Source organism: Fundulus heteroclitus, unplaced genomic scaffold, assembly GCF_011125445.2.
Source record: "Fundulus heteroclitus isolate FHET01 unplaced genomic scaffold, MU-UCD_Fhet_4.1 scaffold_85, whole genome shotgun sequence".
Taxonomy (NCBI): domain Eukaryota; kingdom Metazoa; phylum Chordata; class Actinopteri; order Cyprinodontiformes; family Fundulidae; genus Fundulus; species Fundulus heteroclitus.
In genome coordinates this window covers 555,374-583,098 of record NW_023397307.1, presented here as the reverse complement: position 1 = coordinate 583,098, position 27,725 = coordinate 555,374, and the positions used below count along the sequence as shown (strand labels likewise).

Sequence of the window (27,725 nt, the reverse complement as noted above, 5' to 3'; positions counted from 1 at the left end):
GCAACGATGACTGGTGGTGATTTACGCTCACACGCCGTATTTAGGATCTGAGTGTTTTTTTTTTTTAATTTTTACTTTATACGAGATACAAGATACCTAAACATGCTTTTTTTATGATGGAGAATGGCCCAAAGAGAGAGGACACACGGCAGCTGTGTGTTCTGCGTCTTGTTTTGTGAAGAAATACATGCGTCTCTCTCAGGCTTTGCCTTTTCGGCCTTTGGTTTCTCGTTACCGCCACCCGCTGGACAGGAGGTGCAGTGCAGTTTTCTTCACAACTTCCCCATACGTCATTAGGCTAATTTAAATTAATGTTCCACTGCCTTTAATAGCAGAGGAAACAGAAAGCTCACAAATTACCCACAAAATACAAAAAAATCATAGGTATTTAAATGTCGGTACATTCGGTCAAAGAGAAGCTACAGTCGTTTATGTAAAGGGCGACTTGGGGCGACTGGCTTGATGGGTTGAGTAGTCGTCTGGCAACCAGAAGGTTGTGGGTTCGATTTCAGCTTCCCCTTGCTACATGTCGCTGTGCCCTTGGGCAAGGCACTTAACCCCAAGTTGCCTACCGAGCTGCGTCTCGGTGTATAAAAGTGTGTGCGTTAGTGAGAGCGACTGGGTGAATGTGGCTATAGTGTACAGCGCTTTGGGTGGTCAGCATGACTGGAAAAGCGCTATATAAGTTCAGTCCATTTACCATTTACCATTTAAAGTTAATTTTGGAAGTGTCTCAGATTAGCTGGCTGTCGAAACTATGCCACGGTGTCTGTGTTCCCCTCTTAAAGTTGAACTCTGCGTCGTTTTCCAGATCAAATACAAAACCACTGAACCAGTGTGGGAGGAAAACTTCACGTTCCTCATCCACAACCCTAAACTGCAAGAGCTCGTGGTCGAGGTGAGGCGATCTCCTTCCAGTCTGTACCTCCGGTGTTTTCCCCCGATCCCGCCGCTGAGCTCCTTTCAACCCCGCGTCTTTCAGGTGAACGATGCGAAGCACGAGTGCTCGCTGGGGACGCTGAATGTGCCCCTGACCCGTCTTTTAGAGGCAGAGGATATGACTCTGAGCCAGCGCTTCCCTCTCAAGATCACCGGGGCGAGCGGCACCCTCAAGATGAAGATGGCTCTGCGGGTAAAACATCGTGGATATGAGTTTAAAAAAAAAAAAAAATTACAATTATAAAGGTCAATGTCAACGTTTTTGCTACACTTTCAGCTGCTTTTTTTGTATTTATTTAATTTTTTTTCCTCCAGGTCTTGAGTCTTGAAAAGGATGCATCCTCGCCAACAGACAGCAACCCATCATCGGTGCAGGTCCGTAAATCCAGCTCCGCCACCCCCACCCCCACCCCACGGCCGTCCGTTTCCTCAGAATCCAGCAAGCCCCCTTCCAACCCCTCCGAGGTGCCCCGCTCCACGGAGAGGTCTGCTCAGGACCTGCTGAACAAGCGTAAGGAGTCAGAGGGTGCGCTGAGGTCCCTGGGGAGCGCAGACCTGGAACAGGCCGGCGTCGGAAGAGGAGGAGGAGGAGGAGGTAAAAGCCTGGCAGAAACGGGGAAGAGCATGTCCTACCTGGCCATCTCCGGCTCCCAGCAGTTGCTGAATAGCGGCAAGGAGCCAACGCCCAGCATCGCTTCAGATATTTCCTCTCCCGAGGCTGTTCAGGAGCTGCACCAGAGACTCGTCGAGCACCTGGATAAGTACGTATCAGTGATGCTGATTTTATGCCTAATTTAATAAGAGATCAGATTTTAACTCCCTGTCAGATTAATATTTGTCCATGCCAGCTCTAATTGGTGCTCTGGTTTTAGAAATAAGGAAATAATAAACGACCGTGTGACTTCATGTAATGTTCCGACTTTAGTCTCATGATAATACAACTTAATTCTCGTAATGTTCCTTATTGTTGTACACCTAATATTATTACTTTATTGTAGATTAAACTAAGTAAATTATTTAAATAATAAATCATTGGCCAGGGAGGAGTTAATTTTCACAACAACAAAAAAAACAGGTAAATTTTACATATTTGCGAGAAAAAAAAGTATTTTTCCCAGATTAAAGGCACTGCAAAAACGTATCTAAAAACAAGTAAAACGTTCTTAAAGTTAGTCTATTTGTCCTTGATTTGAGCCAGTAAATAAGATTATCTGCCAATGGAATGAGTATCTTTACCCATAAAATAAGATAATTAGACATCCTGCACTTGAAATAAGATGATGGAGATTAATTGTTCCTATTTTAAATGGTAAAATCTTATTTAATTGGCAAATCATCTTATTTACCTACTCAACTCATGGACAAATACACTGATTTAATTTTTTTTTTTACTTATTTTTGATTCTGTTTTTGCAGTGGGCAAACCATTTGCTATATTAAAACAATTATATCTGTCTTATTGTAAAGTGACAGATAGACCCCCACTTTGGGAACCCCTGGTCCACAGGATAGAAAAAAAGATTTTTAAGCTCAGTGTAATGTCACATGCAACACAGTTGTTCACCTGACATTTCACATTAGCAGAGACTTTTATGTTAGAAACCAAGTTTCAGCTTTTCACTCATCTTGAGGAAAAATAAAATCTCTTTTCTTTATCCTTGTCGGCATTTCCTGTGGGAGGGTCCACAAAAACGTCGTTTTTTTTGGGGGGCCGCGTTTCATTATACACCACAACCTGCCAGTTTATCACATATTTTGTCCAACGAGGAAGTTGAAGTAGAACTGTCTGATATGGGCAGATTTTTTTCATGACATTTTAAGCTGCCAGCGACGGGTTGTAAACCTTGTTTCTGTTTACGTGAAGTGGCAGAGCCCCCGATTACGCCCCTCTTGGCGAGATCGAGCTGACCATCCGGCACAGCTCGCAGAGGAACAAGCTGATTGTGGTGGTTCACCGCTGCAGGTATGGAGCCGTGAAAATAAAAACAGGAACGCGCTTTATTATTTTTTTCCATTTATTTATTTTTTTAAAACAATTGTTTTGTTGTCTCCACAGAAACCTGTTGGCTTTAAGCCACCACAGTCCAAACCCTTACGTCCGTCTATACCTGCTCCCCGACAAAAGGCGTTCAGGACGGAGGAAAACTCACACCTTCAAGAAGACAAACAATCCGATCTACGACGAAACGTACGTCAAGCTGTTAAAATTTCCCCCTGCATTTCCGGGACTGGCTGCACTGTCGCTGACGGGAAGCTGGCTATCTCTTTCCTGCTCAGGTTCGAGTTCAGCGTCTCCATCATGGAGCTCCACAGACGGACTCTGGATGTTGCAGTGAAGAACGGTGGAAATCTGCTCTCCAAACACAAAGGTCTTCTAGGAAAGGTGCGTTTTAGCTGTTTTTTATTCATCATTTACTTGGGAACATCTGTAGAAGTTAGAGCTTTCCCTTGCAAGTCGATCATTATACGTGTTGCTCAGCTTGAAATCTTGCCTAATCAGTGAAAGATCTAACTTTAAATCGTTTTCTCGTCAGGTTCTGGTCGATTTAAATCATGATGACATCAGCAAAAGCTTTACACAATGGTAAGCTTTTCTTTTCCATGTTCCATACAGACACTATTTTGAAAGCAACGTCTCCGCTCACGTCTGCTAACAAGTTTAAATTCGCTGACGGAACCGTGCCCCTCGTACAGTTTATATTAACGACACATGCAGCTGAAAAGCCTTTGCTTTTTGGTAAATACGTTCATTCGACCCTGAGGAGTAAATTCAACTACAGCTGGAGGAGCGCTGGACGGTTGAAATACTGAAACGCAAGGAGGTAGCATCATCTGTGCTCGGCTAAGACAGACGGTCCCTCTGTGGAGTAGCTGGCTTTGTCCCTGATGTGGAGACCCGGGTTTAAATCCTGGTTGCGTCAAAAAGTCGCAAAAACAAGTTGTACGGACCTGCTGTGACGACACCTGAATGACGGAGCGGCTGAAACGACTCACTTGGCTTCGACAAAATAACAAATTTATGCGGGTCAAGCAAAAGCAAGGAAAAGTAGACCTAGAAAGAGTGGTTATTGATTTATTTAAAGGAGCGATAAGTGATATTTCACCACTAGGTGGTGCGTGAGCACTGTCTGTAGACCAAAACAAAATGTATGACAAGCCGCGCCTCTCTCTACCTTCACTCCAGCTGAGCCTTGAGAGGCAGCTGTTCACATGCACGTACACGCATGAACACACACGCATTGCCGGTTACGTAAACAAGAAACTGGAGAACAACTTGCAAGAGGTATGAGTTTACGCGATTAAAAACGGGGAAATAAAGGAGCCGAAAACGACAGCAAGGAGCGACGGGATTTGACAAAATCTTTAGCCTTTCAGAATAAAATTTATATATTGATCTAGCCTATACATATTAAATGACACACCTGCCTTCTTGTTTGTTCAAGAACCAGTAGTTTGTGTCCAATGTTTAAATAAAACGGTAACACTTTAAAAAGATGTTTTAAAGTGTAGTTAGCGAGCTCTCGTTACCCTATTTTTCTTTGACAGACCGGATATTGTTAGCGTTCTTTTTTCCTGTTTGATACGATTGCTTGACCCGGCTAGAGTCCGACGGACCGGAACAAAGCAGAAAATTTGACTTGTTACGTATTTTGGCGGCGAACAACAGAGAAATAGTCCGCTGACGTCTGGAGAAGTCAGACTCAGACTCAGCCATACTTTAAGTCACGGAGGACGTGGAATTTGGGGGTTTGTTAGTTGGAAGTTACACAAGCAAAGCTTGTTCTTAGCTCATTAGCAGCAAACATTTTGTTATATTGTCATTGTTTACAACGGCAGGGCCGCCATCTTGTTTTACCAGCATGTTTCACAGCTTGCATTTAGTTTGAATTTCAGACGAAATGCTTGACATAAAAGAAAGTTCTTAAAATAATTTCTTTAATTTCTTTTTGTGAAACCAAAAGGAGGGGAAGAAATTGATTCCCTTCACAGAGCACGGGTTCTTTTTTTTTTGCCTTTTTAAAAACTTACAGTTTTGGTAACAAAGTTGGTTGAATACAGGGTCTAAAAATTAGTAATTAACCAACAGCATAAAATGGCTAGGGCTGCACTTAAATATATGTTTTGAGGTTTTTGATAATTATCAATACCGATCAATATGATTCCCATTTTATCAATATGATTTTTTTTTATATATCGTCCAACCCTAACGTGAACAGAACAGAACATCCAGTCAATATTTGCTGGGTTCTGATTCTGTCAGCCTGGTGGGTCGATAACAATATTTGTTCCTGGGCAGCTTAGCGGCTGAATAAGAACCTCAGATCCACCGCCATCACCTCTGAGGGACCAACATGGAGCCTAACTTCAACCCCTGAACCCTCTGGGACGTAAAATGAAAGCACTTTCAGAACGTCTAAACCTGAACTGTTTGTGCCGCAGGTTCGAACTGACTGAAGACGGCCGCCCGAGAATGCTGCTATAAGGAGTCTTCATCGCCTCTAAGAGTATCTATTCGCCACGCTTCCACTCATGTCCACAGTACATTTTTCTATATGATTTTCACAGAGTTTAAATGTAAAAAATGTAGAGAAAAGCAGCTTTTGACACTCATTAATCACATCAGTCGCAAAGGCAAGGCTTCCCTTTAAGAAGTGACTTATTGACTAAAGGAATAGACAAATGTAAAAAAGCGTAAATACTACTTTATGTGCCGAGATAGAGGTTTTATCCCGTATTTATAGAAGCTGGAACAGTTTTTTTTTCCTCCTGTTGCCACATACACTATATGTATGTTTGTATATAGTGTAAAATGATGCGGTTTATATTCTGCACATATCAGAGACGTCTGGTGTCTTAATGGCCAAAGGATTGTGCTTAAATGTATCTAATTTTCTTCTATATATTTTTTTATTATTGTTATTTTCATCTAAGCATTCTTGATGGTTGTTCAAGCAGAGCTGCACCAAAGAGGCGAGAAGTATTTGATTCCTTTACGCTCGTAAGCTCTGATAACGCGACACTCTGGCTCTCTAGCACTGTAGAAATCATAATTATGAGAATGACAGACATGAGTGAGTGAACCAAAGGAGAAGAAGTGCACTCAGAAGTTGTCTTAAAAAGGGGTTAAAGTTTCTTAGTTAGCTAAATAGTGTCCAGAAACACTCTTTTTACAAGGAAATAAGACCATTATCAAGTGTTACGGTTGTTTTAATTGAATGTGACTATTTGCACATGAATATTTTAAAATCTGATAACAATCATTAGTATTTAGCATCAATATTACATCCAGTGGGGATTAAAAAACCCAATTAAAATCATCCCATTTGGGAGATGATTATTTTCAAAGGGAAATCTTATAATTTAGATCATGCCTGTTTAAAATTAGACGCTGAGGTAAACACAAATAAAAGGCCCTTATTTTTTTATGTTTGTTTTATTTTGTAATAGTTGTTCTAAAGAATAATAATAAACAGGGCCAGACTGTTTCCCCCTGTGATCAGTCTGTGTGGTAAAATAACCGAACCACCACTTTGTTGGTTTTTAACAGGTTTAAAGAGTTTCAAAATGTTTAAATTATTCCAAAACACAATTGAGCTCTATGCTTTTTTTTTTTGTTTTGTTTTGTTTTGTTTTTTTTAGGTTTTAATTTAATTTTCTTTGTAATAATGAAGCCACAATGTGTAGCTTCCTCAGGTATTCCTACTTATATAACACGTCAGAATCCCTTACTCTTACCCAATCAGTCACTTTTTAGTGTTTTTTTTTTTTGTTTGTTTTGTTTTTGTTTTCTTATCAGAGCAAAAGTTAAAAATATTGTGGATTAAATTCTAAAATTAAGAGTTTCTACAAAAGTTAATTTAGATTCGGAGTCCCTGTGGAGTTATAGTTAAGTATTTCATCACTTTCTAAGTGTGGACAGGTATGGAGTAAAACACAGAGTATCTAAAATATTTATATTTACAGACTTTTTTTTTTTTACCTATTATCTTTTCTAAAATCCAGAAATCCACATTTATAATATGTATTTAATGTTTAACAGTTGAATTTATAAACCGGGCCTCTGGTGGTCTCAACCACACCCAAATTAAAGCAAGAGTGAAGGAGCAACAGAACCAAACTGGGTTTCACAGATTAGATTCTGAAATAGAGCTGATCAAAGTTGGTCCAGATGTTAGAATCGCCCTTTAGCATCACGTTGATTCCTGGTAGGGAATTATTTGCACTGTCAAGAGTAAGATTTAAAATATAATATTCTTGGAAAGTGAATCTGGTAAAGGATTGACATTTGAAATGGTAAATGTGGAGGAACCCTGTCCTTTAATTAAAAGACTTCACTGGAAAGGTTTTTGCAAATAATTGGTAGTTTTAGTGATTTAAAAGCTGGGTCCGGATGAAAACCGAGTTTTTCCAAATTACATTTTCTGTTTGTCGGGTTTTTGTTTAGAAGTTCCACAGAAACACAACGTCGTTTTGAGAAATGCACCGATCAGCACGAAAACACCCGCAGCGATTCACAGCACTGTAGAAAATACTGGATGTTAAACCTGTAGGTGGCGCTGTGGGCACGGAAGCGCACACGTTTGCTCAGTAGCTATTCACACAAAAGCACACGGGGGGAGGAAAAACTCAACACCTGCTGAGAGTTTTCCTCATTTAAAGTTCCTGAATGTTGGCGAGGCGCAGCGACGCGACTCGGACCTCAGCGTACATCGGTACCGGTAACCGACCCAGTCCTACTTTCAGTGCACAACCAGTTGATTTGGACTGGAAGTAAGATGGAGACGATCGAAAGGTTTACTTAATGTTTCCCTTCCTGACGAAATCTACACATAGTGGCTTTTGAAAAATCAGTCAACCAACCTTATTTATTTGTTTCGTGCATGTTAAAACTCTACATTTGTAACTGTTTTCCTACTGAACAGGAATCCATAAGCGCTCTTCAGTACAACGCGCAGGTCTGGGCTGGGTGCCACGGTCAGGGTCACTTGTTTTCTAACCACTTCCTGTTGCCGTTGCTTTAGATCGTTCACTTCCTGTTTGTAGAAACATTCAGTCTTAACTAGTCGTTTTCCACGTTGTATTTAAAAGGAAAACCCAGAAGATGACGTTTAAATATTTTTTATTTTCTACTATAAACACACGTTAAACTGTGCCGTGCTTTTTTTACTTTACAGCTCTGCTTCATAAGAGGTTTTTATCAGCAGGCGCACTGCAGGTCTTGGCATGAAACTCTTTAGGTAAATCTGCTGCTCTTGTGTTTGACACTACAGAGGCAGCGGTTTTATGATGACTACCAGGATGTTAGGTTGACCATTGACCTTAAAGCTCGTTTGATTTCTGACACGTTGGGTTTACAGCAAGCATCAAGAAAGTATTTTAAATGTGTATGAGTTGTGCTTTTGTCTTTTTTTCCCCCTCGTTTTTTGTGTGTTTTCCAGCTGTTTGCCTTTGTCTGCTCTGTTTTGTGTTGTAAGAAGCATTGTGTTCTCCTGGAGGCTCTCAGCTTGGGGCTGAAAGGCGGTTCTTCTTCTCCACCTTTTTTAATTTATCTTGTGCCTTATGAAACACGTGACCTAGAGATATACTGTATGTATACTTGTTGGGGAAGATTAACCGGATGCTACGCGTGTCTGAATATGTCTTTAACGTCCTTCAAACTGAATAAAATGCTTTAAGCTGGCAATAGCAGCACAAAGCTGATAAATCTCTGTGGTGTCTTTTTTTTTTTTTCTTTATTCTGTTCTCTAATGAAGCAACCTTTGGTACTTCAACTGTATTTACTTGATTTTGTTACCTCTTATCTTTATTTTATGTATTATTATATTAATAAGGGTGGTAGAGTAGCCAAAATTTGTACTCGAGTAGGAGTACTTCTTTACTTAAGTAAAAGTAAAACGTTGTGAGCCAAGAAATTACTCAAGTAAGAGTAAAAAGTATTCAGTAAGAAGGCTACTCAAGTACTGAGTAACTAATCATAACAGCTAATGGTTTAATATTTAAAAATGTCATTGGAAAGACAAAAATATAAGGTTATGTGAAAATTCAGGTATTTTAAAGATAAAAATGTACAAATAACAATTCAGGCAGGAGAAACACTTCTAAATCTTTTTTTTTTTCAATATTGAACTTGAAAGCAATACTTACAGCACTTAATGTATATACAGTATGTTAGTATTTACATTGACAATATCTATGGTTTATTGTACGTTCATTTGACCTCCAAATGGCTCAATGAGCTCAGAAGATAGAAAATAACATTAAAATAACAAAGCGGGAGTAAAAACAAGAAGTCTCACTTTAACATAAATCTAGGTTTTTGTCTCTCTGGTGCATTTCTGGTTAAAACAAGTCAGTTCTTTATTCATGAAGTTACTCCCACCAGGAAGATTAGACAGAAATTTTACTCAAGTAAGAGTGGCGATACTTGAGTAAAGTAAAAGTACAGTGCAGTAAAACTACTCCTTAAAGTAAACAGTTACTCAAGTAAATGTAACTAGTTACTACCCATCTCTGAACATTTCATCTCACCTTATTAAGCCCTTTGGGCTACAATCTTAAATCTTAATCTTTAAAAAACTGTGTTACGAATAAAGTGTTGAACTCTACATGGCTTCCCTCCAGAAAATGTGTCACATCAGTGTTATTCGTTAAAATTTTTTAGACATTTTCTTTTATTTAGATGAACAATTCATAACATCTATGGTGAAAATATTTGTTTTCCCTCAATAAAATGGTACTTTTGATGTTGCCATTGTTAGGGAAACAGACAAGGCGTGTCAAAAGAGCAGCCTGGGTAAAACGTCCACTAGGTGGCAGTAAATACAAAGCTGAGACTGCATTTATGTTTTTTTTTTTCTTTTTTTTTTAATAAGTATTGTAAAGCTTTTTGCAACAACAAAGTTCAGGCACTAAATGAATCCATCTTATACAGTAGAAAGTTTTTTAACAGAAAACAACACAAACTCTAAAATGCCACATTTAGTACATGGTACACTTTCTGCCCAGATTTCCCTACTGAAGCAAGTTTCGACATTGTTAAAGTCGGTTAACACATTATTAGGTGCAGGGAGGGACATTAAGGCAGTCCTGCACTTGCCTCTTCCCTCCTTCAGGGGCCGCGCCACAATCGGCCAATGGCCTCCCGTAGTAATTTGCGGGTTCCCGCTGACGACCGATAGTTGGACTGAAAAAGCAAAAACAAATTTTTTTTGGTGTTCTAGTAAATCATGTCCTGCTTGAAATTAGGTCTGCTGATGTGTGAATACTTGTTTATAAAGTAGAAACATACCTGTACTCGCTATAATCAGGCGTACAGATTCTGGACCTCCTACGTTTAGATCCGTCTCCACAGGCCGGTCTACACAAACTCCAAGGCTCCCAGCCTTCCCAGGATCCTTTCACTGTACCACACAATGTGGTTAGTTTAAAAAAAAAAAAAAAAAAGTTTCAGGACCTTACAAAGATCCACGTAAAACAGACTACACAATAAACCCAGTTTGAAGGCAATAAAATGTATAGATATATATTCCGTCTATGGATAGATGGATAAAACGGATTAATACATCCCGGCCCTTAATTTCTGTTTTCTGTTAGTACCAAAGGGTTTAAGGATGTCATCACCCACCATAGCACCTGTCCACGTTGTAGCACACCTGAGTATCCGTCAACTTTCCTTCCATGCAGATGGACCCATTATGAGCTCGATGTAGACACGAGCGCATTCGAGTTTGTTTTCCGCCTGTTTTCTTGCAGCGGATATCCTTCCCTCCCCACGCGTACGTACACTCGGTCCAGGTGGACCACTCGCCCCAAATACCGTTCACTGTAAAACAAACAATTTTGTGTTAGTAACAGATGTTCATTATACATCATTTTACTTAATGGCCCATTTAATGTATAATGGAACCGTTGGACACAGTTAGGCTCTAGAGCAGGGGTGTCAAACTCATTTTGTTTTAGGGGCCGCATACAGCTTAATCTGATCTCAAGAGGGCCACACGAGTAAACTCATTGCAAGATTAAATAGAACTAATAAATGTGGACTTGTTGTTGGTTTTTTATATTAAATTAATTTCACTTTTACACAATATATTATGAATAACCTCAGCGTTTTTAAGAAAAGTATGTGCAATTTCAACAATACTTTTATTCAGTTAAACATTTACTTGTGCATTATGCATAAGAACTGATCACAGTGATTATACAATGTTGAAAAACATTTTTTCACATTTTTTGGAACTTAAAAGCACTGTCCTACATGACAAAATACATCAAAAAGATAAAAATTAAAAAATTATTTAAATTTTTCCACACCTGAAGCTTAATCTGCTAATTAAAACACAGCATCCCTCGTGGACAATATTGGAACTGCATATTTTCAATTAAACGAAGTACTTGTTTTTTTTCAATAATTGTTTTATCATTCTCTTCCTTTTATCTCCTCTTTCCTTCACCTTTTGTTTTTTTTTCTTCTTCTTCTTCCTTTCCTCTCCTACTTTCCCATTGTAGTGTCCATATCATTTGAGATATTTCCCGCATGAATCATAATAAAACTATTCACATTCATAAATCAAGCGGAGCACTATGGCAAAAGTAGTACTGCTCTACTTGTGAAAGTCAAATCTGATGAGCTTTTTTTTTGGCATTAAGACAACAATTCTTACTGCCACATTGCCAGACAGGACACTGTAAAAAAAAAAAAAAATTTTTTTTTTTTTATAATGATAATGCACTTAGCCACAGGGCCGGACTAAATTGTCCGCGGGCCGTATGTTTGACACCCCTGCTCTAGAGTTTAGCTGGTGAGCTACGACACCATTCCCAGTTCCCTTTTCACGGCCTTTCGTTAGCAGACTATTTTTTGCTGTTGTGTACTTTTTATAATCACCTCACACGTACATTCTGTTTAGGTCAATATAAAGACAGCAGCACTAAATCTTCAGCTCTACTACAAGTCACTTCTGTTTGATTTCACACTGATCATACTGTATCGGTGAGAGGGGAAGATGGGCGGAGCCACGGGGGGGGGGGGGGGGCAGGGGCGGAGGGTTGGGCAGAAAATACACCGTAGTAATTTAGTAATGGGTTAATTTTAATTTGCAAATATAAAGCGTGCTCAACAGAGTCATTAATTAACCCAATTATTGACCGTGTTGAGCAATTTTTACATTTTCTTTTACCTTAGACAAGTCTCGCAATATCATGTGAGGGTTGGTTAACGTAAATGAGTAGAGTGGAAAACTTGAGTTTGAAAATGGAGAAGTTTCCATCGTTCGGCCACCGACTCCTGTCTGTCGTATAGCAACTGCTAAGCTACCGCAATGAAAAAATTCTGCCGGCGCCAATGGATGGGGAAGATGTAAAAATAAAGACTCTGGAGATTAAATCTATTCTAACTTAAACCTGATGTACCTGGGCAGTGGACTTGAGTCGAGCAGAGTTTGGTTTGTTTCCCAGCTCCAAGACATGGACGGCCGCCATGGCTGGGAGGAGGGTTGTTGCATCGCCTCTCTGAGACCTGAAGAGCCACTCCACACGTAGCAGGACACGGAGTGAAGGCTGACCAGGGACCCCAGTTGCCGTCCACTGATAAATATAGAGGGAGAGTTAGTATCAATCAATCAATCAATCTTTATTGTCAACTACAGTTTCCATTGTAATCTTAATTACAGTTCCAGTGCTATTGAAATCCTGACTTTAAGAGATTTGCTAAAGGGACTTACATGAAGTCTAGGAGTCGTTGGTCTCCTTATAAATTAATCAGGAGCTTTCAATTCTCTTTTCTGACTATTTGAGTTGGGTGTTAGGTAGAAACCTGTTCCTGATGAATAGACACCTTGGAGTACTACACTTATGATGTGGACAATTAATATCACCTCAAGTGAGACGTCTTAAGATGATCACTTCCCCTTTGACTTGAGCACCTGGACACCTATGGGATGTTGTTGTTTCTGTTTAATGATCATATTTAAAGAGGCGTGCAGGTATACCTGGGCAATGAGGCAAGTGGTTGCAGTTTTCCCTATCGGAGTCGTCACCTTGGCACCCGTTACCAGGTGGGTTCAGTGACGGGGCAGGGTTAGAACAAGATCGGTGGCGAGTCCTGAATGACTCTCCCCTGGGCGGGATACAGGAAGATGAACAGTCGCCCCAGTTTGACCAACCGGACCAGAATCCATGGACTGAAAGACAGAATGGTATTCACGTCACGTCCAGGTGAGTGTTGTGCTTTTATATATGTGTGCGTCTGTGGCTTACCAGGGCAGGGACTTTTACAGACGCTGCTCTGAGTGCTTGGCCCCTCGCACAGTTTGCCACCGTACCGAGGGCTGGGGCTGTCACACCGCCTAATTGACAACTGCAGACCCTCTCCACAGGTGACAGAGCACGGTCCAGGTGGAAACCAGTACCCCCAGTTGCCGTCCACTGAAGGAGAAGCAGATATTATGCTACCATTTCCTTTTAAACTATGAAACATCAGTGGGCTTTGCTTTTCTTACCTGGACAGTTGGGGAGCTCGCTGCAGTCCTGCCTCTCAAATGCGTCACCAGGGCATTGATTACCAGGAGGTACCGTGTCAGTAGAGGGCGCTGGGCTGGAGCAGGTGCGCTGTCGTTCTCTTGAGGGCACATTGGTGTCGCTGATACATGAACTAGAGCACTGAGTCCAAGCTCCCCAACTTGACCAACTTCCATGGACTGAACCCCAAAAAAAGGAGAGCAGACCAACTGAGACAGCTGCTACTGAAATCCAATAAGTGGCGGAATAATCAAATAACTTGTTACATGAAACCTCCTGCAGCAGTGTGGAGCTCTACGCACACTCAGCAGCTTCTGGTTCATTATGACCAGAGGTTACCCACCCTGGTCCTCAGGCCCTGCATGTTGTCCCTGTTACCATACGCCCAAGGACCAGGGTGGGGGTCCATCGATTTGGACGTTAGAGTTGGCTGAACCTTACCTGACTCCGCCAGATGGATTTGCTCCGCATATCCATCTGGAAACCTTCCGTTGAAGTAATTTTGGGAAGGGGCGAAAATACTGGTTAGCTGATTGGCCTATGTTGGTGATAGACGGGCCAAATAAACCAATCAGATCAATGAAACATATGACGTACTCGTCAACATGCTTCGTCGTCGCTCTGTTACGAGCGACGACGTAAACACAACCACAAGCCAAGGTACTCTTGCTGCTGCAGGTAAAGGCTCGTAAGCTCAGCAAAGAAATACTCTGTAATTCCGATAAAACTTGCTCGATAGCCACGCTAACGCTAGTTTCATCGGCTGAAGCCGCCATGTTCTTTAGACTGAACTGTCGCGCTTCTCGTTGCGTCACACCTCAACCCGCCTCAAAGCCAACGCTGATTGGACGTTCGTTTGGTGAACGGCTCCAAATTTTCTTTAACGGAAAGTAGCCAGACTGATCGGCGAGTGAAACCTTGAACGCTCGCGAGATCAGGATGGTCTCACGAGGCTAGGCTGAACCTGGCAGAAAGCTGATCTGGACCCTTTTCCTTTGACAATTTCTTCGAGCATTAACACAACCCTGAAAGTATCTTGCAGCTGAGAATGGAAACCAACCTCACCTGGACACTTGTTGCTTGCCTCACAGGGCTCTTGCTCTTCTTCGGGGCCACTGCATGCCGCCCGACATTCGGGAGGACTGGAGCAGGTTCTCCGTCTGAATCGGGTTCCTTGTCCTTCGCAGGTAACCGAGCATGGACTCCAGGGGTTCCATGAGCCCCATCCCTTATCTAACTCGAACATAAACAAGGAGAAATAGTACGCTCAGGAGTCTGGAAGGAGTGTCTCTCACTGTGTAATCCATCTTGGCGCCTTTACGTACCATCGCAGCAGGTGCCGCTGCACACGTCTGTCTCCAGTTTTTCGTCAGGGCCCTCACATTCCCCGATGCCATGACACTTCCTTCTCCTCTGCTTCACGCCCTCGCCGCACAGGACATTGCAGTACGACCAAGACGACCAGGGAGACCATGTAGGAGGACTGAAAGCACAGAAGAGTTTGGTTTCAGGTGAAGACAGTGTCCTGCTCTAGGACGCCCTCGATGTGACCGCGTGTCCACTGACCCACAGGACTGACACGATCCGTCCTCAGCTTCGTAACCGTATCCAGGGTTCTGACAGCAGTCATCTTGGGAAACTTCACCGAGCTCATCACTACACTCACCCGTGGTCAGGTCGAAAGAACCGAAGCATCGGTTACACTCTGCACAAATACACAGACGCGTATTTATTGCCTAAAATAAAGTCTAGAGGAAAAAGCAGAATCTTAGTGTAATATATGACGATAGTAGGAGGAAAGTAATTCCTCTTTAGTGTAAAGGTTTTAATTTAGAGGACTTAATACAAATGATCTGGTATTTTCCTGGTCCTGAACCTGTTCAAATCTGATCTGCACTGTCAGGAAAACCTGCAGAAGGAGCATCAATTAAATTTTCTATTGCATAGGTGAAGCCAAACTAGAGAAAACAAGTATACTATGTGCTCCAAACATTTGTACAACCTCCTTCAGCAGCAATAACTTTCATCCTCTGTGGCGCTTCCTCAGCCTCTCACATCTTCGTTAATTTAGATCCCCTCTTCTTCTGCACGTTGCTGTATTTCTCTAAGGTTTGCAGACATTTGACCTTAGTGAGTTCTGTCGCGATCAGCATTTCAATTAGGCTCAGGTCTGGACTTTGACTGGGCCCTTATAAGCAGCTTTTATTTTGTGTGTGTTTGTGTAGTTTTTTTTTTAGATACGTTGTAGATGTGTTGCTCTTTATTGGATATCGATAAGAGGTCAAGTTGTCGGACAGATTACCTAAAGTGAGGAGCGACAGTGACGCACTAGTTAGGGAGATCGTCCTGCAACTGCTGGGTTGCCAGTCTGATCCCCCGCTCCGACCGTCTCAGTTGGTGTCAGAAGGCCCGGTGGCGCCAATGTGCGGCAGCCTCGCCTCTGTCAGTCTGCCCAGGGCGGTTGTGGCCACTAACATAGCTCAGGGTGTGAATGGGTGACTGACTGATTGTAGTGTAAAGCGCTAAACCAGTACAAGCCATTTAAACTCCAGAAAATGTTGCCATTGAAAGGAGTTCATGGTTGACTCAATGACTGCAAGGTTCCTATGTCAGGTGGCTGCAGAGCAAGCCCAAATCATCATTTCTCCACTACTGTGCTTGGCATCTGCTATCCTGTTAACATGGACCTCTGCATTATGGCTAAACTGTTCATCTGTTCAAAAGACATTGGTCCAGAGCTAGCATTTTGCATCTTGTTCACCCAACTAGCCTAAGTTGTGTTACAAAGCTCCCTTCACTGAATTCAGGAGAATTGAGGTTTCCACACACCTGAAAAGATAAGCTTCTTTGAATGCTTTGTAGTTTTTTTTATATTTTATCTGTGGATTGAAGGACTTGGATGGCTTAGAAATGACCTTTTAACCTGTCCCAGACTGATGGGCTGCCAGAGATGCGCCTCTTGGGTCATTGCATTTCAAGGCATGTGTCATTACCTTCACTGCAAAAACAGATCTAAAAAGAAGTAAAATGTTCTTAAAATTTGTGTTTTTATCCTTGATTTGAGCAGGTAAATAATATGATATGCCAATGGAATGGGTATTTTTACCCCTAAAATAAGACTTACTGCACTTGAAATAAGATGATGGAGATGAGTTGTTCCTATTTTAAGTGCAGAAATCTTTCCATTGGCAGATAATCTTATTTACCTGCTCAAATCAAGGACAAAAACACAAATTTTAAGAAAGTTGTACTTATTTTAGCTCCGTTTTTGCAGTGTTTACATTGTGGGTTCTTGTTTGTTTGATCAATACAGAGAGGTCAGAATGTCATGTGTTTTTGTAGACTTGATATTAGTTTTAGATCGTTTTACAACCAGATAATTTGTACTGAGCTGTTAAGTAAAACCAAAAAATAAAAAAAGCACGAGTTTTATTTGTAAGTAAGTAAGTAAAATTTATTTATATAACACTTTTCTCAGATGAAAATCACAAAGTGCTTCACAGTAAAATACAAATACAAAAAACAGTATACAGCAATACTTAAACAGCATTATAAAACAAAATGGAAAAACCACATGTCTAATTAAAAGACGTGGTTTTTATTACCTCAACCATGTCTTCTTTGGACATTTGGTTCTTCTTTCAAGACGTTTCTGGTTTGTGAAGACGTTTTCTGCACATTTCCAGAGTCTGTGCTTTTGGTCTTATATTTGTCCACTAGTCTGCTCACAAATGTAGAAAGACTAACACGGGCATGTCCATTACATGAGTGTCCGGGATTTCGACACATGAGAAAGTTTCTTCACGTTGCCGCTGAAACGTTACGCAATTTTTAGGGAAACCTTTGAACAAGCAAACATGAATCTGCAGAGGCTTGTTTTTATTTGTCAGCAAAACAGAACTCTTATATTTTCTTGGATTATTATGACGCTATCGAACTCGGCATTGCAAATTTAACTATTGATTGATTTATTGATTGAATTATTGATTGCAAAAATGAGACACATTTGCATTAAAAGCAGTAAGTATCACTAGGGATAAAAACATAAGAATGCCAATAGCGTATTTTCATGGTGGTCTTCCACACAGATTACGAGTGACAGAGATAAATACCTCACTGTTAGTCAGAATAGTCATTCTAATGTATTTTTTACTTTGCAGGGGGGAAAAAAATCACTTCAAATCAAGCTTTAGATGTTTTTTTTCTTTGTGACTGGATGGATGTATCGTCAATGAACTCTGGGAGTAATTTTTTGTCGGATGGCATTTACCGCTGCACCATGTTTTCCTTAGTTGTGTATACTGGCTCTTAGAAATGGCTTCTCAACCCCTTCCAGAATGACAGACATGAATGACTTTGCTCCTTATCTGTTCTTGAGCTTCTTTAGATCGTGCCACCATGTGTTGCTTTTTTGAGATCTTTAGCATACACCCAGTTATCTGACAAGTTGTGCTTCAGTAATTTCTTGGTCTGCCTTGGCTTGCGACGCTTAAATCATCTTTGTTGTCATCCACAGTCAATTCATGATTTACTACGGGAGGCCATCACTTTTTCCACATTTATTTTCACTGTTCATTTGTGCTTTATAGAGGATGATGCACTGTGTGTTCACTTCAAGGCCATATCTGATTTTAAACCCAGAGGTGGGTAGTAACTGGTTATGTTTACTTAAGTAACTTTTTGAAACAAAATGTACTTCCTGGAGTAGTTTTACTGCACTGTACTTCTTACTTTTACTTGAGTAAATTTCATGAAGAAGTATCGCTACTCTTACTTCAGTAAAATGTCTGGCTACTCTATCCTTTGTGAGTAACTACACTGAATAAAGAACAAACTTGTTTCAACCAAAAAAAAAAAAAAAAAAAAAAAAACACCAGGGAGACACATCTACAGTTTATATTAAGGTGATAATCCTTGTTTGTTCACAAACTTTGTTGTTTTATTTGTATTTTCAATCTGCCATTTACAGGTTAAGTAACAATACAGTAAACAGTAGGTTTTATCATTGGAAGTACTTTGCACTGTATATGCACTAACTGCTTGGTTAAGCAGCCTGAGTCTGTTTCTTTGTCATTTTTATTGTATGTAAATTTGTGCACAGTTTATACGTAATTTAATATTTTCGCCTGACCGATTGCATCATTTTTTAAATAATAAATCAGTTGTTATAAATATTTGCTCTGTACTTGTGCAGCCTTCCTACCAACTTTTTTACTCTTACTTGAGTCATTTCTTTGTTGGGTACTTTTTACTTTGACTTGAGTAAAAACATGTTGAAGTAGTGCCACTCTTACTTGAGTTAAACCTCTGGCTACTCTATCCACCTCTGATTAAACCCTTAGAATAAAAAAAGCACTTAGTGTCAACTAATTATTACCAGATGTCTCAATTGTTGATTCAGCAGTCACAATGGGTATGAATTCAGATTTAAGAGACTCTAAAGGGCTGTTCACACCTAAACTTTTAAACCAGGCTAGGATCCTACTCCAATTTAAATTCTATTAAATTATCCTAGTTTCTAATTGACAATAAAACTCCAAGAATAAAGTCAAAGAGAAACTGCCTGAAACAGGTCTGGAAGTCTTTAAATTGGGACTTACCTGAGCGCTCCACAAAAACCAGCAGAGGAACCAAAACCAGCAGAAACGTCCGAATCTCCATCCTGCAGCTTCTGCACAGAATCAAATCTTCACTTTCCCTTTCCTTGAAACTGGCTCCGGTTCTGGTCCTCCCCCACCGAGCTTTCGCTGATCTAAGTTCTGTGTGGGTGGGTCACCGATCAACAACAGGTCCTCACTGTGTAAACTGCCTGGGCTGCAGACTGTGACCCTGGTCGAGATAAGTGCTGGTCACTGATAGGTTTAAGGGGTGGACAGAGCTTTACAAGCAGGCAAAGTCCTCAAAAAGGACAAATACCAGTTGGTTGATGTTGTCAATACAGGCAGAATTTCCTGTAAGGTCATTATAGCAAATAATTGTCATGTTCAAGACAAACACAAGCGCTGCAGGTAGAAAAAATATGCTGCCAGTTATTTTCATAAATATATATATTTTTTGTCTTTAAGCCTAATTTGACTGTTGAAACCCAATGAAAAAGTAACCGTTGTGATAAATGTGGATACATGTGAATACTTGTCAAATAATGCTCTTTAAAGGAAACAGTCTTTTTTCTGTTGGGTCAAAACTCATTAAAACAAACGAAAAAAATATTTCAGTGCATTTTAAGACTTTGACTTCTGCCTCTAGAAAGAGAGATGCACGACGACAACAACAGATTGACCCACCGACGTTTGGAAGGAGAACTTCCAAACGTCCAACAACCCGAGTCTCCACTTAATCTTCCCAGGATGATCTTTTTCTGCCGAGAGAAAGAACGAGCTGATGTGACCCTGAGCAGAAGCCCAAACAGATTCACAGAAGGTCATCCGCATCTGACCCAGCTGGATCGATTTTATCCTGTCCTATTTTTAAAAATAAATTCTAGTATCAGGAGGTTTCAGGTCTCCAGGAATCTTCTAAAGTCCCTGCTCTTTCCAAAGATTTCTCAAAAGTTAAAACGATTATCTAGAACTACGGGGTGAAGCATCTGTCTACCCGTTTAAGATAGGAGGACAATAATAAACATCTGGATAAAGTCATTTAATCAAGTAATGATCATTTAAAAAAAAAGTTTAAGCTCAGTTAGCTTCCCACTTAATGTTGCTTTTAAAGGGGACATATCATGCTTTTAATTTCTTCCTTTTCACATTTAAATAATTCAGTTGTGGTCTAGGTAACATGAAACCACAATGCTCTGGTATGAATTCCTCGTTAATTTGCCCCCCACGTTCCTCGTTTTTACCCCTGTTCTCAGCACCAAAACAGCAACTCGTTTTGGTGCTGTCTCTTTAAATCTAAAGGAGGCACTTCAAACTCCACCCCCCCTCCAGGTCGTAAAGCGTGCTACTCACAGACATCCTATACGTAGATTCCTCATTACGTGCTGGAGCGCATCCTGTGTCGCCGCCATATTGGATGGGTCTTTCCTATTGTAGGCTGGCGCAGGAGCTGACAGGAATAAATAAAGAGGGAGCAACTTTGCCTGCAGCTTTTGGTTGCAATAACTGGGGATAGCTATTGAAAGTAGATCACGTAGCGCAGATCACCACTTTGGGCTGAGGTTGGCTCTGATGACGTGTTTTTACTTGGTGAGAACAATGCAGAAGCCCAATCCATGGACCATAATTTCATGAAAATTAATTTGTTGTCTCTGTATTTCACAAACTAAGGCGGCATCACATTGCAAAATGAAGTACTCTAGAGTTACAGTGTGCCAGCACAGGTAAGACGCTGGTAAGACCCTTTTTTTCAAGGGTCTTGCAGCACCAGTTGCAAGTAGGGTAGTGTAAGACACTGGAATGACCTGTAAATTTTAAAGAACACTTCTCCAGGCCTTTAAAAAACTGCGTATGCATGTGTGCATGCGCAAGAAGGAAACAAATGTAAGGGATAATGCCCAACGAGGTGTCCATTATCCAAAATGAATGGATGACGCAGAGGCATGAACCATTTCTGATAATGTCCCGCTTATACCATGGTCACTTATGAAATAAATGAATACTTAATTATAAATACTTAATTTTTTTTCACTGTTAAAATCAGACGTTTTTCACAAGAAGCGGCTGAGAGGACTATTTAATATCTTTCATTGTGACGCATTGCTAAGGTAACCATTCATCAGTGGTCTTACTCTTACCAGCTAACGTTTGAGCCAGTGCAATAATTAAGGACACTCAGGCTATTTGACCGGAGCTTTTTTAGAGGTGTCCTGTAATACTTTTTAACTGACAGCCTGCGGCCAATCAGAATTGAGTATTCAGCCAGACCGCGGTATAAGAAGAAATAATTTTTAGTGTTTAGAAAAGGCTCAAGATTGTACGTGTGTGAGAGAGAGTGAAATAAATTTAAATCAACAATCCAACTTGTTTCTTTATTAAAATATAAAATGGATTAATTTATACATTATGTTATACCATAAGTCTGTTTAAGAGCACATAACAAAGTATTTCAGCATGAAAGCACATATGTCTACATATGTAATAATATGCTGTACCATATCACTCTTTGTTAAGTAGCATAAAACAAAGTTCTTTGTTTGAAATAGACCTATTTAGGCCTATTTGAGTATGAAATTGTGTATTTATTTATACATTAATATGCCATACCACTGTTTGTCTTTGTTAAAGACCATAAAACAATGTATTCCATCATGAAACCATATTTTTTTTTACATGTGACAGGGTCCTGTATCATAACCACACCGTTTTTAACAAACCAAACCGTGTGAAAATTGGGTAAATATTCAGGGAGTTATGATTTTTTTTTTTTATGTTGGGCAAACAGCTTCCTCAGTACAAATAAATGCACTGATGGCATGTGAGAGACCCATCCAAGATGGCGACCATGCTGAAACGTCAGCTTAAGGGCCATTGAGCGGCCATTTTTGTAGTTTTTCCGGAGAGACTGTGTAATGAACAATTGATGACTTATCTGCTTGTAGCTTTAGCATCTTTCAGTTTGCGCTACAAAGTCACCTGGAGAAATAAAAATGGCGGATTCACAAAATTAGTTTGCCAGAAGTCTATGAAGTATTTTTGTGACATAATTGTTCAAAAACATAAAACAGATAAAATTGAAAAACAAATATAGAACAAAGTCCACTAAAAAGGGGATTTTGCATGATATGTCCCCTTTAAGGGTTTAGATTTCATGTTTGTTCATTGATGCCTGGTTTCATCTCTAAAATAATAATTTAATTCAATTGATGTGATTACTTATATGTTTATTATAGTTTCATTTAGTGAGTAGACCCAGTGTATGGTTTTCGTTTTCTATTGAAGTGTTCAATTATTTTATTTCTCATTTCTTTGTGCACATTGTTCAGTTTAGGCTTACTGGAAAAAGAGAGGAAGATTTATGATAGAACTGAGGTTGATCAAAATTGTTTTATTCAATAAGACTGATATAGTTTTTAGTATAGACATATGTTTGAATGGTAAATCATTGGCAGAGCTACTATTTCATACCTGGTGCTAAGTGTGCCTGGTGTTTAAGCTCTAGCTGGATGTTTTTCATATTATTTCACCACATTTAGATTAGATTCCAGGATTTTGAACACTTCTTGTTTCTGCAGAAATATTACACAATATTTAAGCAATCAGGGAACAGTTTCATCTTTCCCCCCCAATGTGCTGATCTTTGCTTCTTTTGACAGTTCCTCTCGGACGTTGTAACACAATGGGTATCATCTCGATTTGTTTTTCACTTGGACAATGTGCAGCAAGGATGTTTTTATCAGTTCTTCTTTTAAGTGCTTCTGCACTTAAAATAAGTTTTTTTTAAAAAACATCATATGTCCCTACAAACCTATTTCGATCAGTGAAAAAAATTTTTGTTTCCACATACAGGTGAAACCAGATGTGTGCATCCAAGATAATGTTTTGCTTAGACTTAGACTTAGACTTAGACAACTTTATTTGTCATTTTGTATGCACAGAGTGCGTACAGAACAAAATTTTGTTGCATACAACTTGTAAATTGCAGTAAAAATTAAATTACAGTACAAGTTGCAGCAGTGATTTAAAAATAAACAATTTAAATGTAGACAATGCAGGAGAAGTCACAGTGTACAGGTGAGTATTTTTAAAACCATTTGTATGTGCAGAATTGATTTTGCAGAGGGCATTTGTGCAAGAATACAGCTTGTAAATTACAGTAGATTTAAAATACAGTATAAGGTGCAGCAGTGAATTAAAGGTAAAACAATTGAAATGTAAACAGTGCAGGAGAAAGTCACAGTGTACAGGTGAGTATTTTTAAAAACCATTTGTATGTACAGAATGTGATTGTGCAAAGGGCATTTGTGCAAGAATGCTTTTAAAAACTGAGAGTTCGGCAGCATTTGTAATGCTAGATGGAGATGCAGTGATGCAAAAATGTGCAAATATGCGAATGTTGTGCAGAGTTTATGGGTTATAGTTCAGCAGTTCAGCAGCAGTTCAACAGTCTGATGGCAGCAGGGAAAAAGCTTTTGCAGAACCTGGTGGACCTGCAGCGGATGCTGCGGAACCTCTTCCCAGAGGGCAGCAGGTAGAACAGTCCATGGTGGGGGTGTGAGGGGTCCCTGATGATGTTACGGGCTTGAGACACACAGCGCATAGATAGATAGATAGATAGATAGATAGATAGATAGATAGATAGATAGATAGATAGATAGATAGATAGATAGATAGATAGATCACTTTAAGTGATATTTTTTTTCAGGTCGTGTTAATTTGTGAGCACGTTTCCTTTAATTGAGCCCTCGGTAGATCGAGATCTTGAATATTACTATAACGTGATCATGTTTACATGTGTCAAGACAATATCGAGTGCACGTTTTACATTTTGTGGCCACGTTTAAGTAGATCGTGCACACAATGTTCTGTAACCATGTTCACTAAATTGTGCTCTTGTTTAATAAATTGTGCCCTCGTTTTACTATGCTTAAAACGAGAGCACAATATGGTAAATTGTGCACACAATATAGTAAAACGAGCACACATTCTCTCAACATGCAAAACATTTTGCGATGACCCCTCTAGGGCTCCATACAAAGTGCATACATAACGAAATTTCGTTTGCTTACAGCTTGAAAAATCGCAGTAAATTGCACTCATTTTCAGGATTTCAGACTTGAAATGTCTTTTATGGAGGGAAGAGGAGCCCCGATGATCCCTTCTGCTGTCCTCACCACTCTCCTCACGTTCTTCCAGTCGGAGGCACTGCAGCCTCCACACCACACAGAGAGACAGCTGGTCAGAATGCTCTCTATTGTGCTTCTGTAGAAGGTCATGAGGATGGACGGGGGCAGGTGGGCTCTCCTCATCCTCCTCAGAAAGTACAATCGCTTCTGTGCCCTCTTCACCAGTAACGTGGTGTTCACAGACCAGCTGAGGTTGTCCGTGATGTGCACACCCAGGAACTTGGTTCTGCTGACCACCTCCACAGCTGAGCTGTTGATGAGCAGTGGAGTGTGGTGAGGCTGGTTCTTCCTGAAGTCGACATCAGAGGTGTTCTGTCCGACCCGGACCGACTGGGGTCTGTTGATGTGGAAGTCTAGCAGCCAGTTTCGAAGGGGTGTGCTGAAGCCCAGATGTTTCAGTTTTCCCACCAGATGCTGTGGGATGGTGGTGTTAAACGCCAAACTGAAGTCCAGGAACAGCATCCGCACGTGCGTGTTCTTCTCCTCCAGGTGTGCCAAACTCAGGTGAAGAGCAGAGGAGATGGCGTCCTCAGTGGAGCGGTTCCGCCGGTAGGCAAACTGGAATGGGTCGGGTGTTGGGGGGAGACTAGAGACGATGTGTTCTTTCACCAGCTATAATCCGTGCATTAAGCCTGTGCAATAATCCTGTATAAACTGTATAAACTGTGCAATAAGCCTGTGCAATAGTCCTGTATAAACTGTATAATAACATATGTGCAATAACATATTTATACATAGGAGTGTACAGAATTGTATATTGTATATTGTATATAGCTGTATAACTGTATCTAACTGATTCTACTTACCTACTTTGACACCTTCTTCTGACTTTTGACTATTGAGCCGATGGGACAAGTGAATTTCTCCACTGTGAGATCAATAAAGCTTATCTTATATCTCTTTTCAAAGCACTTCATCATGATGAGAGTCAGTGCAACAGGCCGGTAGTCGTTGAAATAGGTGACTTGAGGTTTCTTTGGCACCAGAATGATGGAGGCAGACTTGAAGCATGCTGGCACTGTGGCTTGGTCCAGCGAGGTGTTAAAAATGTCTGTGAGGACATTTTTAACATGCAAGTTTTAGAAAGTAACAGAAAGTTTTACAAATTAACCTGTATATTCTAGACAGTAACATGTACATTCTAGAAAGTAACATGCAGGTTTTAGAAAGTAGCATGTACGTTTTAGAATGTTACATGTAAGTTTTAGGAAACAACCTGTTAATTTTAAAAAGTAACCTGTAAATTTTATAAAGCAACGTGTACATTTTAGAAAGTAACCTGTAAGTTTTAGAAAGTTACCAGGTTTAGAAAGTAACCTGTGATGTTTAGGAAGTATCATTTAAGTTTTAGAAAGTAATCTGTATGTTGTAGAAAGTAAACTGCAGGTTTTAGAATATAACCTGTATGGTTTATAAAGTAGCCTTTACATTTTAGAAAGCAACCTTTATATCCAATCAATTCCAGGTTGCAAAAGTGGTTTAATAGTAAATAAACTTGAAGAGAAATGTGGTTCTCCCCTGAAATCTTAACTTTTTGGAAATCTACTTTATTTGGGATAAAAAAAAAAGAATATTTAAGGATTAATATTTCTGTAAACCCACATTGTTTGGTTCTGGGATTTAAACTGCAGTTATAAATGTTAAGTACAGAATTGATTTATATGCTGCAGTGCTCCCAGGGCAAAAAAAAGATAGTAATATCATCTTTATTGTCATTGAAACATACATTACAACGAAATTTGTTCTCTGCTTTTAACCCGTCACCCTTGGGGAGCAGTGGGCTGCCATGAGCGGCGCCCGGGGAGCGTTCTGGGGTTAAGGGTCTTGCTCAGGGACCCAGAGTGCAGGCGCTGGGGATCAAACCGGGTACTTGCATCCCCATCCCCAAGGGGATGGGTTAAGATGCAGAAGTGAATTTCTCCATCAATAAAGTTCAATTATTTATTATTATTATATGATGGAGCTTGATTATTAAGGGCTTTATACATTAGAAGAAGAATTTTAAATTCCATTCTTGATTTAACAGAAAGCCAATTAAAGGAAGCTAAAATAGGAGTAAATATGATCCCTCTTATTGATTTTCATCAGAACTCTTGCTGCAGCATTTTGGATCAGCTGAAGACTTTGAACTGCATTTTGTGGACTTCCTGATGGTAAAGAATTACAATAGTCCAGCCTTGAAGTAACAAATGCATAAACTAGTTTTTCAGCATCATTCCTGGATAGAATGTTTCTAATTATGGCGATATTCCTAGAGTGAAAAAAGGAAACTCTGGAAACCTGTTTAATATGGGATTTAAATGACATGTCTTGGTCAAAAATAACACCAAGATTTTTTACTTTATTACCAGAGGCCAAGTTAATGCCATCCAGATGAAGTTATTGGTTAAGAAGTTTTTTTTTTTGAGGACTCTGGTCCAAAGATTACAAATTCTGGAAATTTAAAGTCATCCAGCTTTTGATGGCATCAAGACATGACTGCAGTCAAAGTAACTGATTGGATTCATCAGGATTTATGGATAAATATAGCTGAGTGTCATCAGCATAACAGTGGAAATCAATCCCATGCTGTCTGATAATTTTGCAAATCAGAAGCATATATATAATAAAGAGAATTGGTCCAAGGACTGAACCCTGTGGTACTCCACAAGTGACCCTAGAGTTTGAAGAAGATTTATTATTAACCTGAACAAACTGGAATCTGTCCGACAGATAAGATTTAAGCCAACCTAATGCTGGTTTAAATCAGCATTTGATGTGGGGTGTTCTCCTCTGATGTAGGGTCCCAGCCTCCCAGTCACCATCCCAGCGGTGCCTCCAAATGTAAAAGCCCTGAAAAGGGGAAATAATTGAATAAATAAGGAGGAAGTTCTGCTGCTCTTTACTAAGGCATAATGGCGCTAGGCTCCCCCTGCTGGTCATATACGGGCACTACATATGCCGAACCAAATAAACATGACTATACTTAAACCAAACTGCTGGTAAGAAACATTGTATATACAAAGAATAACATTTAAGTCTGTTATTAATAAATTGTGCAGATATAACCAGAAACAGTAAATATACCTCTGACTTATGATGAGCACATTTCAATCCAATCTATAAACCTGGGTCAGAGCTGCCGTGAGGATCACACATGTTCTTGTAAAGCTTTTTTTTTTTTTGGTTATAGATCTGAATTTTGCATGGGAAGGGGGATTCACACGTTTCAGGCCAATTTCGTGCGTACACAAGCTTTATAAAGGCGACCTCTGCTCCTTATTCTGCAGGCTGTAAAACCTGATAACCCTCCCTGTTCTTCCTGCTCTCAGACACACCTTGAAGCTGGTGGAGCAACATCTGCTGGAGGTGAAAGCTGATTGGCTGCAGCCTCTCTGCTCTGACACGTGATTCGTAGCTCAGAGCTCAGAGCTGTTGCTGTTTTCAGGAAATGAAACTCACACAGTCACTGTGACCGAGAGGAGAAATGGAGCAGAACCAGCTG

The 27,725-nt window shown here is 40.1% G+C and overlaps 2 protein-coding genes across 5 annotated transcripts in view; one reads left to right on the top strand and one right to left on the bottom strand.

The window, feature by feature from the left end:
• esyt2a (extended synaptotagmin-like protein 2a) overlaps window positions 1–8,648 on the top strand; it is a 68,383-nt gene extending 59,735 nt beyond the window's left edge. For all 4 annotated transcript variants that reach the window (XM_012855899.3, XM_012855898.3, XM_021312515.2 and 1 more), the window contains 8 exons: window positions 812–898; window positions 983–1,132; window positions 1,255–1,700; window positions 2,804–2,902; window positions 2,996–3,127; window positions 3,217–3,322; window positions 3,474–3,523; window positions 5,380–8,648. In XM_012855899.3, the coding sequence (XP_012711353.2) occupies window positions 812–898; window positions 983–1,132; window positions 1,255–1,700; window positions 2,804–2,902; window positions 2,996–3,127; window positions 3,217–3,322; window positions 3,474–3,523; window positions 5,380–5,422 (1,113 nt within the window). In that variant the 3' untranslated portion in view covers window positions 5,423–8,648. The remainder of the gene's footprint in view (window positions 1–811; window positions 899–982; window positions 1,133–1,254; window positions 1,701–2,803; window positions 2,903–2,995; window positions 3,128–3,216; window positions 3,323–3,473; window positions 3,524–5,379) is intronic.
• Window positions 8,649–9,633: 985 nt separating this feature from the next.
• On the bottom strand, window positions 9,634–19,227 carry LOC105925079 (properdin). The gene is made up of 11 exons (XM_036134553.1): window positions 19,059–19,227; window positions 15,025–15,163; window positions 14,784–14,941; window positions 14,524–14,691; window positions 13,440–13,637; window positions 13,198–13,365; window positions 12,930–13,121; window positions 12,352–12,525; window positions 10,565–10,762; window positions 10,229–10,340; window positions 9,634–10,123 (listed from the first exon to the last, which is right to left on the bottom strand). The coding sequence occupies exons 1-11, from the start codon at window positions 19,117–19,119 to the stop codon at window positions 9,997–9,999; spliced, it is 1,695 nt and encodes a 564-aa protein (XP_035990446.1). The 5' UTR covers window positions 19,120–19,227; the 3' UTR covers window positions 9,634–9,996.
• Between the last annotated feature and the right edge of the window lie 8,498 nt (window positions 19,228–27,725).

What these genes read in the sequence shown, in the direction of transcription:
- LOC105925079 (XM_036134553.1), bottom strand. Translation starts at nt 19,119, where the DNA reads ATGGAGATTCGGACGTTTCTGCTGGTTTTGGTTCCTCTGCTGGTTTTT. An exon ending in CTGTAAAAGTCCCTGCCCTG is followed by an intron (nt 13,122 to 13,197) that starts GTAAGCCACAGA and finishes TCTGTCTTTCAG; the next exon opens with TCCATGGATTCTGGTCCGGT. An exon ending in CCTGATTATAGCGAGTACAG is followed by an intron (nt 10,124 to 10,228) that starts GTATGTTTCTAC and finishes TTGCTTTTTCAG; the next exon opens with TCCAACTATCGGTCGTCAGC.